Source organism: Neltuma alba, unplaced genomic scaffold (assembly GCF_004799145.2).
Source record: "Neltuma alba isolate B1F8T4 unplaced genomic scaffold, ASM479914v2 tig00004377_pilon, whole genome shotgun sequence".
Classification (NCBI taxonomy): domain Eukaryota; kingdom Viridiplantae; phylum Streptophyta; class Magnoliopsida; order Fabales; family Fabaceae; genus Neltuma; species Neltuma alba.
Window position 1 is genome coordinate 47,751 of NW_021633681.1, and position 12,074 is coordinate 59,824.

The window sequence follows — 12,074 nt, forward strand, 5'->3', positions numbered from 1 at the left end:
ATACGTCTGTTACCTCCTAGTGGCGCCGAAGACTAGAAGCCGTGTTGAATGGATCAAATTATGAAGGTGGTGGACCTAACTAGGCTCTAAATGATGGGAAAAAGAACAGTAAAAAATATATCTGAAAAATTTATAATATTATATATAGTCCCGATCATGAGACGAGACCCATATATGATGTTCCAGGGCTTGCTTTAGCGTGGTAGTCTTATTTTTATGCTAGCATTTACGGAAGGAGCAGAGTTTAAAGTGGTTGCAGAGACAAAGTTGTGAGCTTGGGATTGGGTTTAGAAGTAGATGATGCTCTTAATGATATATGGCGTAGCTTTAAGCCAATGAGTTAGAGCAGTCATCGGAGCCAGCCATTGATGAAAATCTGTAATACTACTATATATTTTCACACAAAAAACTATGAGCTTTTTCCTCAAGTTTAAACCAACGTTGGTTTAGCTCTTGTCGGGTGTTATTCTCATTATTTTCTCCAATTGATGACAGCTTTTCCTGGTCGTCCCTATTATCATGTGACCCACACTTATGTTTCAGATTGTGCTTATAAACTCGTGGCAAGATTTATTCTTGTCTTCAAAAAAATGATCACGTATTTATTATGCAGAATGAAATTAAACAAAAGTAATGAAAATATACACATCTATATGTATAATATAAAAACTCTTATAAAAGTTATGTCATTTAGATGTTACACATAATGGAGCTTGGTGTCCAAGATGAAGAAGAAATAATATAGAACAGGCTTGTATGGTTGGGAACTAGCGAGGAAAGAAATCACTCATAGACATTTCATTAATGGAGCTATATTCTCTACTTGCAGAAGTAAGTACCCTTCGAGCGCGCAAAAAGAAAGCAGGTTGCTGTGGATGTGGCAACTGAATTGAATCATTGCTCAGATATGAAACAACTGTAGCCATGGAAGGTCTTGAATCTGGATGCCTTTGAACACACAACAATCCAATTTGGATGCACCGGCTCACTTCATTATAAGATTCCATTTCTTTTAGATTTGAATCCAACATCTCGAACAACTTTTCATTACTCCATTGATTCCACGTCTGCAACAATTAAGTAAAACTCATTATTTCAACCATTCATCAAATGAAGATGACTGCATAAGAAATATTAATGAAATCAACATATTATCATAACTTACATAGCTTAAGAGGCTATCAGCATACTGCGATTCATCATGACAACTTGCATTCTTCTTTCCACTGATAATTTCTAAAATTATAACTCCAAAACTAAAAACATCTGATTTTTCAGAATATAGCCCGAACATCGCATATTCTGGAGGCATATAACCACTAAAAAAGAAAATAATATCAATAATGAAACTTAATCCATTAGAAGATAAGATTAATTTTGACACTTAAGTGATACATGGAAGGCAACCTTTTGGTGTCACCTAAAACTTATTTTTCCTTATTCAACTATAGCAAGATAAATGTAAATGTCAAGGAGAGAGAAAATATAACTTACTATGTTCCGACAATTCTCCTTGTATTTCCTTCATTTTCATTGATAGCAACCATCCTAGCGAGACCAAAATCTGAAATTTTTGGATTCATTTCATTGTCTAACAAAATATTGCTAGGTTTAAGATCACGATGTATAATTTTAAGACGAGAATATTCATGAAGATATAGAATTCCTCGAGCAACTCCTCTTATGATTTCATAACGCTCCTCCCAAGTTAGTCTTCTATTTTCCTGGGAACCTGTGCACACATGATTTTTTTTATTTTTGTGAGTGACGATGGACATGCCCATACAAATAAAGATAACCTTAAATTTCAATAAAAAAATTATGAAAAAGTTTAGAAGAACCAAACCAAATAGGATGTAGTCAAGGCTTTTATTGGGAACATATTCATAAATGAGAATTTTCTCTTGATCTTCTATGCAAAATCCCAGCAAGGTCACCAAATTTCTGTGCTGCAGTCTGGCTATTAATAATACTTCATTTTTAAATTCTGCTGCCCCTTGGCCTGAACCTTTTGAAAGTCTCTTTACAGCTATTTCTTGACCATTTGAAAGAATACCCTAAAATCATAGTTGATTAAATTAAAAATGAATTGTATTTGCACGGGCGCGCAGGTATATATATATATATATATATATATATATAGTTAGAGAGGGACACAATCAAAATTTATATCGATATATGGCATGGATCACCTTGTAAACCTGTCCAAATCCACCTTGGCCTAAACAATTTTCCTGTGAAAACTTATTTGTTGCGGCTTCAATAGTGGCCAAACTGAATTGCAGAGGCTCTAAAGTGTTGCTTTCATCTCCAACTAGACAAATAAACACAAAATAAAGAAACAAATCAATGTATATTAATTAAAAACATCACCACAACACTTCCTATCAAGTAGACTGCAGGAATAAAGAGATAGAATGAAAATTTACTCACAGTATTTTTGTCTGAGTTCAGCCCTCCGTCTCTTCCTTATTAAACTCCTTAAGAGATAGTACACCAAAGAAAAAAGTATCCCCCCACCACCAACAGAAACCACAACTATCACAATGGTCTTTGCTTTTCCTGTATAAACATCAGACACTTTCATGTCTCAATAGCGAGTCGTAACTCGTAAGAAGATTTGTCCACTTTCAACCAAGTCATTTTTTGGCGTAATGTGTGTGTAGAGAATTAAGAAGTTTTACTTTCGAAAAATATTAAAAAATACAAACAAACAATTAAGAAAGAGAAGCATATATGCAAGTTTAAATTTACCTTGAGAAGTTGCAGGAAAAATTGCAGGAAGAGGCGGCGATGCTGGCTTACCACTAGAATTATAGAAGATGAACAATTCATAGCGAACGTTACAACTGGGATATAAAACTCTTCCTCCTATCTTGTTGAAACTACAGTTGAAAAGGTCCCCAATCGCGTCTCTCAGACATGTTCTGCAACCTTGGGGAGAAAGGTCCGGCGTGCACTGAACCAGACAATACATAGTTTGAAACTGTAAACTCGCTTCTTCTGTCGCAAAGTTCTTCTTCCCCATACCAGATTTGGCCGCCTCGTCGGCCGCCTTGTTCATAGTTGTCGACAATAAATTCATGAATCCTGTTTGGTTGTTGGCCACGTTGTTGGTGTTGGCCCCGCAGCTGCCAGCACTGGTGTTGACGGAGGAAAAGAAGTAGCGGTCGGAATAGCGAACCATACACTCCTCGTACCATATCACGGCCTCCCTGGAGACGTTACACTGGGAGCGTATATTTTTCGTTGCGTCAACGACGCACTGGTGGCACAACTCGAGGGTGACGTCACCCCGGCACATGAAGAGGCCGTATATGGTGTTGCGACCGCGGTGCACGGTGGTGTTGTAGAAATCGTTGTTGGCGGTTTTGTTGGAAGCTAAGGAAGAGAGCAGGTTGGTGAGGTCGGATTGGAAGGAACTATTGGCAGCGAAGGCGCGGCCAGAACAGCTGCTGTTAGTATAGACGGGTTGTGCTTGAGTAGTAGCAGAATGGAGAAAGCTAATAAAGAAAAAGAGTAACATAATTTTGTGGGAAGGCATGTTAATGACGAACATGATAACTGTGACGACAGTCGGTTGTATTATTCGAGGTGTTTAAGGTAAGGTAATAGCTATATGGTCGGTGTTCGGGGGTGTCTTTTACTGGCAAGCTGGGGAGCATCTCATCGATCGGAGGAATTGGTTAGAGGTCATGATTTAAACCAATAGAAAGAAAAAAGTAAAAGAAGATCTTACTAAACTTGCTTAAACGATTCCTTTCACAAAATAAATGTATAATGACAAAATGGAAGGATATTTAATCCCAAGACCCTTAAAAATGTTATTGAGTTAATATAATCTTTATTCCCTCAAATTTACTCTATTTTGATTTTGGTCCCTCAAGTTTTAAATAATAGGTTTTGGTCCCTTAAAAGGACAAAATGACCTAGATTTTTATTGAATTATAGAAACTAATATTTTAAATACAAAGAAATTTGAGAAACCAAAATCTATGGTTTGAAATTTGAAAAACTAGAACTAAAACTAGGACAAACTTGAGGGATAAAAATTTATATTAACCTAATGTTATTTTTCTTGGAGGACTAAAGGCCCGTTTGGAATGTCTTATAAGTAGTTTTTTAATCATTATTTACGAAATATGAGGTAAGTATATGAGAAAAAGTTTAGTTTGACTTACATAAAATATATTTATTTAAGTGACTTCAAACCAGCACTAACTAAGAATGCAAATAAAAAGAAGATGGACCTTGAAGTCAAACGTGAAGCTTGAAGCCTGAAGTCAGTACAGTGTATCCACTCTGGGCTCTCAGTCTCTCAATCAGATCAAATTTCCAAAGCGGAAGCTCACCAGAATCGCTGCGCACATCTGACGATTGAGCATAAAAGGGGGCAACGATGGGCATTTGGATCATTTTCGTTTGTTTTTAAGGGCTCTAGCATAAATAAGACTTTAACTGGGCAGTCTACATTAAATGGATATCCATCTTGGTCTGTTACAATAATTTTTCACATGATGGAGACAAGAACTTGTAACGAGGAAGACACGCTGAGAATGACTAAAAGGTCCATTGATATTAAATCAGGACGTTCTTCACTAATTTGACTAAAAACTAATTGAGAGAAATTAAGAAAGTTACTAAATTATTTAATTATAACACTCTCTAAAATATTTATATATATCATTAGATTATGTATTATCAATTTATAAGTGAGGCAAATTAGTTTGGATAAAAACAACAAATATAAGTACTTTAAGTAATTTAACAATTACCTTAATCTTCCCAAATTAACCAGTTGAGTCTTATATTAGGCATCGGAGGCAGTATTATTTAATTATAAATTTACATAAAAAATCGGATATATAACTGTGTGATTAGAAAATTTGAAATAATAAATATAATAAATTTGATATAAGTATTTCTTTTTTCTGCGAAGAATAAAGTAGCAGACCTGAATTATCGCCCCAGATGGCGTCGTGAATCGTGAGGAGCGTGGAAATTACGAACAATTATAATGGATTCCAAATATTATGCTCTTAGCTTATTGTCATCGGAAAAAATTGACGAAGGTATTTGTGAAGACTTGTCCAAAAAAGTCAAAAATGGCAGGCCCCATGAGAACGACCAGAAATTAAATAGAACCAGTGAAATGGTAGAAAAATAGTGTGAATATGTGTATTGGCTGTGGACCACCAAGATACAGTCTGGTTTAATGGAGACGAGAGGGAGTAAGATGAGGAATTTTACGGAATGATTCTGACTTTGCCACCTATATGTATTATCAACACTACTTTATTAATTAAAGCGTACATAGACCGCAGTTGACTTCAAAATTCTTTCGAGAAGAATGCTCTAAAAATTGAAATAATGTAACATGAAATTATAGTCCATCCTCAGTTTTTTTTCAAAAAAACTTTTTAAAAAAAATTAAATGAAGGTGTTGTTTTCAATAACAGATAATGATACGTGCAGTCATAATAATATTGAGATTATTAGGCTGGCGCGTAATAGTAATGATGCGGTCATAATGTGATAGGCATCGCTAAAGCCAGAAATGGCTCCTCTCTTTCTATTGTTGTAGGTTTCCAGGCTGGACCGTAGCATTTTTCAAACCGGCTGATTCTTGTGTTTCTATATAGTTGGGCTTTGTCAATAATACATGAATTCTTGGGGACCCAAACTTGCTTAAACTTTTTCCAAGATCTAAGTCATTTTATTTTTCATTAGGAATCAGGATTACCATTTCCCATAACTACCTTTTTTTTTGTTGGGGAAAAGACACAGTTAAAAAAGGAACATACGAAAATACTGTAATAATTATACATTAATTTTAGCATTTAAATAATAAAGTAAAATGTACAGCAAGAATGTATATTCACATACAGATAACATCTAGGTAATTAAGTAGTCTTTTTTTCTTTTTTTTTAAAGTTCATATCCTTTTGCGATCCAACACTTGAAGATCGACCCAGAATATTTCGTCTTTTTGGGCGTAAAAAGGGAGTAAGAAGGAAATTTGACAATGATTCCGAAGTACAAAGCTTCATATATACTAACGAGGAAAAGATGAAGTTATAGACATTTCATTGACAGAAGATGGAATGGAATTGTTGGCAGAAGCAGAAGGATGACCCGAATTTGGGTCCCTCCTACCATGAATATAAAATGCGCGCTCGCGAGGAAATGGTAATTCCACAGAAAGATTACTTAAATACGAAACAACTCTTGACATGGGAGGCCTATACTGTGGTTTCTCTTGAACACACAATAATCCAATCTGGATGCACTTCATCACTTCTGCTTCACAACAACTTTCTTTCAACTTCGGATCGATTATTTCTAATGGCGTCTCACCTCCCCTCCACTGGTTCCAAGCCTGCAAAGTTTTCAGAGTAAACATATGTCAATTAATATTTGCCCTTTCTTCTTTTTATAACTTTCTATGCATCAGGAGATGGTATAATTATTGAGGCACGATGGCATCACTGCTTCAACTTATTTATATCAACATTTATCTATTGAAATTTGACAAAAATACTGCCTCTGGTCCTAATTATAGAGCTAGTTGACTAATTTGAGAAAATTAAGAAAAGAAATTAAGTTAGTTATTTGTAATAAATAGGTGTTGTCTTTCCTAAAATATCATTGCTAATCAAGTTTATTAGTTAGAACTACCATTGTTAGAAGGACTATATTAGGAAAAAATGCATAAATATGAAAAACAAAGTGGATTAGGGTCTTATATTTAAGACCAAAATAAAAGTCAAACAAGATCTTATATTAAAAATCAAAGGTAGTATAATGAATGCGTACAATTCGTCACGTGATATGTTTTAGAGGTAAAAGTCATAGCAAGTAACAACTTACGTAAGTTAGGAGGCCATTAATGCTGGGTAATTCATAAGAACAAGAGTTTTTCCGCCCACTTATAATCTCCAACATTATAACTCCAAAACTAAAGATATCTGATTTTTCTGAATATCTTCCAAAATTTACATATTGAGGAGGCATATGGCCGCTGCAAAAAAAGAAAAATATCCAGCCAATATAAGCGAATGAGAAACAACATTTTACATGTTGGAACAAATAGAAGAACAAAGTAATGAAGTGGGGTGGGGAATTCAGCATTCACTAACTCACTGTGTCCCAACCATTCTCCTTGTTCTTTCTTGGTGTTGATCTATTGCCACCATTTTTGCCATTCCACGATGGGAAAGCTTTGGATTGATGTTTTGATCTAATAAGATATTGCTAGGTTTAAGATCATGATATTTAATTTTAAGACGCGAATGCTCATGAAGATAAAGAATTGCTCAAGCAACCCCTTCAATGATTTTAAAGCGCCTGGACCAATTTGACAAGAGTTGATCTTGAGAATCTGCAAAATCAACAATAACAATATAAAGGTGTTAGACTTCAACAGTAAATATGCTGGTGAAAAATAAAGATGAAAAAACCTTCAGAGCAAACGTAAATGCCAAACCAAAGAGAAAGTAGTCGAGGCTTTTGTGGGGTGCAAATTCGCAAACGAGTATCTTCTTATGCTCTTGTAAGCAAATCCCAACAATGTCACTAGATTTCTATGTTGAAGTTTAGCCATTAGTAAAATCTCATTCTTAAATCCCAGGGTGCCTTGTTCGGAGCTCGCGGAGAGTCTCTTCACAGCAATTTTCTGTCCATTAGAAAGAGTACCCTGAGATCATGCATAAGTAAAAAATTAGCATTTGCAGCGTTACTCAAATATGGACTAGTCATTAGTACTGGGTACTATAGGTAACTGTTAAAAAGATGTTAACATTTGCATTATGGATATAAAATAATTTCTCGCTTTGTAAACTTCTCCAAATCCTCCTTGACTTATCCTGTTCTGAACTGAAAACCTGTTTGTTGCAGCTTCAATTGTAGTGAAATCGAATTGCAGTGACTCCAGAGTAGTACGTTCAGTTCCAACCAAACCAATGTATATGTGTACTTTTCAAGTAAGCATATCCATTCTAGGCATAATACACATATATATACTCTTCTGATTCTATTTATAAGTCACATCCAATATGTTTTACACAGACCAAGAAAAAACTTAACTTCATTAATTTTCATTTAAAATTCAACAACTTTCTTATTTTATTCCTATTTAATATGTATTATATCTCATGCAAACAAAGTTAACACAATAATAAATGAAACGTAAAATTGTACATCGATATAAAAAAAATTTCTCTTAGTGTCTGATAAAGCCCAATTTTTATACATTTTATCCCACATTAAATTAGAATTTAAATGATAATTTTGAGCTTAAATGAACTTTTTATGCATTATTGGATAAATTGGTTGATTTTTGGATTTTGCATAAAAATTGAGATTTTAGATTAAAAATATAATTATTTTGGGATTTCCTATTTTTGACTTGGAATTAATTTTTTCTATTTCTTTGAAAACAAGTCTCATATTTTTAGAAAGGTTACTTTTAGAAAGTTTTGCAATTTCTTACCTAATCTTTGTGCAGATTTAATATTTTATTTTTGATTATACTTGGACATAATCTACATTAATAGATGCACTTAAATTCTTGTAGATCAAGAAAGGGCACATAGGAAATCCAATGGTGCAAGATTATTTCTTGGGATTTAAGCACAATCCAATAGCTAATATCAAGTGGGCCAATTAATTACTAATGGGCTTGAGCTTTAGATTCATAAAAATTTCCTTTCCCCATCAAAATATTTTCCTTATTTGAGAGGACAATCCACCGCCAAATCATACCTTTTTATCCTTCTCCATTCAACGCACGAAAGGGAATGGGATGTCAAAATCTCCTCCTTCATTCCACGGTCACAAGAGAGCAACACGTCCTTGACTTCCAGCTACTATTATTACCATATTCCATCATCATCCATTCAATCAATTGATCTCTTAACTTGAATCATCACACTGCATCACATGCCCATGAATTGCGCTAAGGAGCTTGGAGGAGGAGATAATACCATGGAAGCTTAAGCTTATTTGGGAGGCAACTTGGGAGGAGCATGGAAAAGACTAGAGCCTTGGGCTAGCACTTGAAGACCATAAGGAAGTGATGTTTCATTTATCTTTTTAATTCAAGGACTTGGAATTGTTTAGTTTTAAATGAGTTCAAGTTGTAATTTTGTTGAGACAATTTAGTTCTAAATTGTCAATTTTATTCTTGGATTAAATTGATATTTGGATCTTATTTGTGCCAAGATACTTGTTGGAATATATGTTTGGAACCTTTGCATTGTTAATTGAATTTATAATTGAGTTTTCATTATGAGTTTAATTATCAATGTGGTTTGAATTGCAAAATTTGGGTTCTTTTGCCTCTTAATTGTTTAATTAAGTTGGTTAATTGTCTAGTTGTTTAACTGGATGATTTCAAACATAATTTCCAGAATTAATTTGAGATATCTTCATTGGTTTTAATAAGCTTAATTGACCAACCTTATACTGTTATGAGTTCTCTAATGGTTTAAGGGTTTTTGAGGTTAAGGGTTCCCTTTATTTCAAGTAGGTAATTAAGTTTATTAATTCCACTCTCTTATCACTTCCCTTTGGTTTAATTAACTGATTGAGGTTATGAAGGTTAAATCCATGCAAATCCTAAGTTGTCCCCTCTACCGTACCTGAAGAGAAATCTCTGAATTTTTACTTGTTAATTCTCTTTACTTTCTGATTAATTTTCTTTATTCATTATTTTTATTTTCCTTCAAAAAACCCCCCAAAAATTTGCATTGCATTTATTTAGTTTAATTTAATTTTCATATAGATTTTAGGATATTTGCATTTTCCATTTAGAATTAGAATTTTGCATTTTAGTTTAGGTCCAATTTATTGCATTTTTTTATCACTTGAATTTTTACCTAAAGAAACCCATAACTTGCTCCTTGGAAGTAATGACCTAGGTCGACCCTAAACTACAAATTAGTTGGGACCTAGTTAATTGAGTGCTTTAACGACAGAGGCATCATCAATTTTGGCGCCGTTGCCGGGGAGCAATGGTTAGACTTTAGGTTTGAGTTCTAGGTGATTTCTCTTATTTTTCCTGCATTTTTTTTCCTTTGCATTTTATTTTCCCCTTTACCTGTTCTATTTTCGGTTGATATTGCTAATTCATCCTGCTCTGAAAATTAACTTTTCACTGCCCAGATTTTTGTAAAATTCGGGTTCTTAACGTTTTTGGGTGTGCTGATCAATTTTGATACCTTTAGGTATCAGGGCTGGGTTGTTTTAGCCAAATTCAACCATTTTCATTGAGTTTTCTTTTTTTTTTTTAATTTACTTTTTTTTTCAATTTTTCAGGTTTTTCTTCTTTAATTTTTCTGGATTTTTATCAGCCTTCTTTGGCTAGTTTAGTTTTTCTTTTTCTTTTATTTGTGTTGATGTTTTTTATCTTAAATTTATGATGGCTTGGAATGCTTCTCCTTATGAAAATCATTCTTATATTTCTATGCCTTATCATTATGTCCATGATGTGACACAGGGATATGATCCATATTCAAGAATAGAGAGTATGTTGGAGACTATGACTAATATTCCAATGTGGCAAGATTACTCAAATCTTGGATATGTCCATCAAGTTATGCCTATTCAAGAAGACTTAAAGTTAGAGAACAAGCTGGAGACTATGATGCAAATCCTACTAAACAAGTTTGAAGAAAGGGAATTGCGACACAATCAAGCGATTCAGACTCTACAAACTCAAATTCAACAGTTGTCTAATGCAATTAGCGACTTGGAAAGTGGAGAATTGGAAACAAATGGTGAATTATCATATGATAGCACATTTTCACCCTCCAATGATCCATATCCCTTTGCTCCTACCATCTCACATGATGACATAAATAGTACAGTAACCGAATATGCATGCACTGATGATGTTTCTAGATTGACTGGTTCTATTGAGTCAAATAATGTTGCATCTTGCAATTCATGTGTTGATACTTCTTCCTACACCTCTGATTCAAATTCTATTGATTTTGTTGGGTCAATAGAGAATTTTAAGCAAGATGAGTCTGATGATGAAAGTGATGAAGAGATTATTATTGACCCCCCATACACTGTTGAGTCCAAAGATAATGTATCATCTCTGAGTGCTGATGCTCCTTTGTGTATTGATGCTTTGCATGGTAAAAGTAGTATTTCTTTTGATTCTGCTGACATCACTTGTGATCTTAACATGACTGTTGTTAATGAGGATGTTGTTGAGGATAAGTGTGGGGGAAATCTTGAGTTGGATGTGCACTTAAACAGTAAGGACATGTTGCTTGATCAGACTTCACATGTAGGATTTGCTTTGTGTAATGATGATGATGAGCATGGGGAGACCATTTTGAGCAATCACCTGTCACTTCATTCTCTAACAAACTTGACTCTTACTGAGGAGAGTCATATTGATTTTGTGGGTTGTTCAAAATATTTGGGAGTTCCAAGTCTTTGTTTTCATCAATTTATTTTGGGATCTTCCTTAATTGCTAAAAAGTTTGTTGAGTTTATTGATTATATTTTTACGAGACAGGATATTGCTTGGAGTCATGGTTTTGTGCAGGTATATGAATTGATTCCTCCTATCCAGACACCTTCCATACTTGAATTAAAGCGTTTTTTTGAGGATCTTAAAGAAGGAGATAATGTCTTTTGAACATCAAAAGCAAATACCAATGGTGCTTTCATGTGACTTGCCACCAGACAAAGGAGATATGCCAACTCTACTGCTTCATTTAGGTCTTCAAACTTCTACTCATCTGGTCGTATTCCTTCCTTTCTCTTTTACTTGCGTTACTTGTTGGTATTGGTTAGATGTGCATTTCACAATTGAGGACAATGCGTGGTTTAAGTGTGGGGGAGGGATTTTGTTCCTACTTTTGGTTTTTATTTTTTGTTTTTAAAATGAGGAAAAGAAAAATATTTTGGTTTTTACTTTGGTTTTTGTTTCTTATTTTCAAGAAAAGAAAGAAATTTTCTGTTCAAAAAATTTTTTTTGTTTGTTTTATTCTGAATGTGAAGATTGCAAGTTTGAAGTGATTCAAGTATGATGCATTCTTGATTTGAAAAGTGAT

At 34.1% G+C, this 12,074-nt stretch overlaps 1 protein-coding gene and 1 long non-coding RNA gene across 2 annotated transcripts; both read right to left on the bottom strand.

Annotated features, from left to right (window-relative positions):
- Positions 1 to 687: 687 nt before the first annotated feature.
- On the bottom strand, positions 688 to 3,569 carry LOC114744542 (cysteine-rich receptor-like protein kinase 10). Its single transcript, XM_028932713.1, has 7 exons — positions 2,809 to 3,569; positions 2,434 to 2,589; positions 2,193 to 2,314; positions 1,847 to 2,057; positions 1,495 to 1,732; positions 1,166 to 1,319; positions 688 to 1,067 (listed from the first exon to the last, which is right to left on the bottom strand). The coding sequence occupies exons 1-7, from the start codon at positions 3,557 to 3,559 to the stop codon at positions 768 to 770; spliced, it is 1,932 nt and encodes a 643-aa protein (XP_028788546.1). The 5' UTR covers positions 3,560 to 3,569; the 3' UTR covers positions 688 to 767.
- A 2,694-nt stretch (positions 3,570 to 6,263) lies between these two features.
- Positions 6,264 to 7,555, bottom strand: LOC114744543 (uncharacterized). Its single transcript, XR_003740110.1, has 4 exons — positions 7,487 to 7,555; positions 7,144 to 7,381; positions 6,871 to 7,021; positions 6,264 to 6,379 (listed from the first exon to the last, which is right to left on the bottom strand). It is a non-coding gene; the product is annotated as an uncharacterized LOC114744543 (long non-coding RNA).
- Positions 7,556 to 12,074: the final 4,519 nt, after the last annotated feature.

Excerpts from the sequence above, each read along its gene's own strand:
- LOC114744542 (XM_028932713.1), bottom strand. The coding sequence starts at position 3,559 with ATGTTCGTCATTAACATGCCTTCCCACAAAATTATGTTACTCTTTTTC. Across the intron at positions 2,590-2,808 it reads GTTCATCTTCTATAATTCTA|ACATGAAAGTGTCTGATGTT; the intron begins GTGGTAAGCCAG and ends CTCGCTATTGAG. Across the intron at positions 1,320-1,494 it reads AGGAGAATTGTCGGAACATA|TGGTTATATGCCTCCAGAAT; the intron begins GTAAGTTATATT and ends TTTCTTTTTTAG.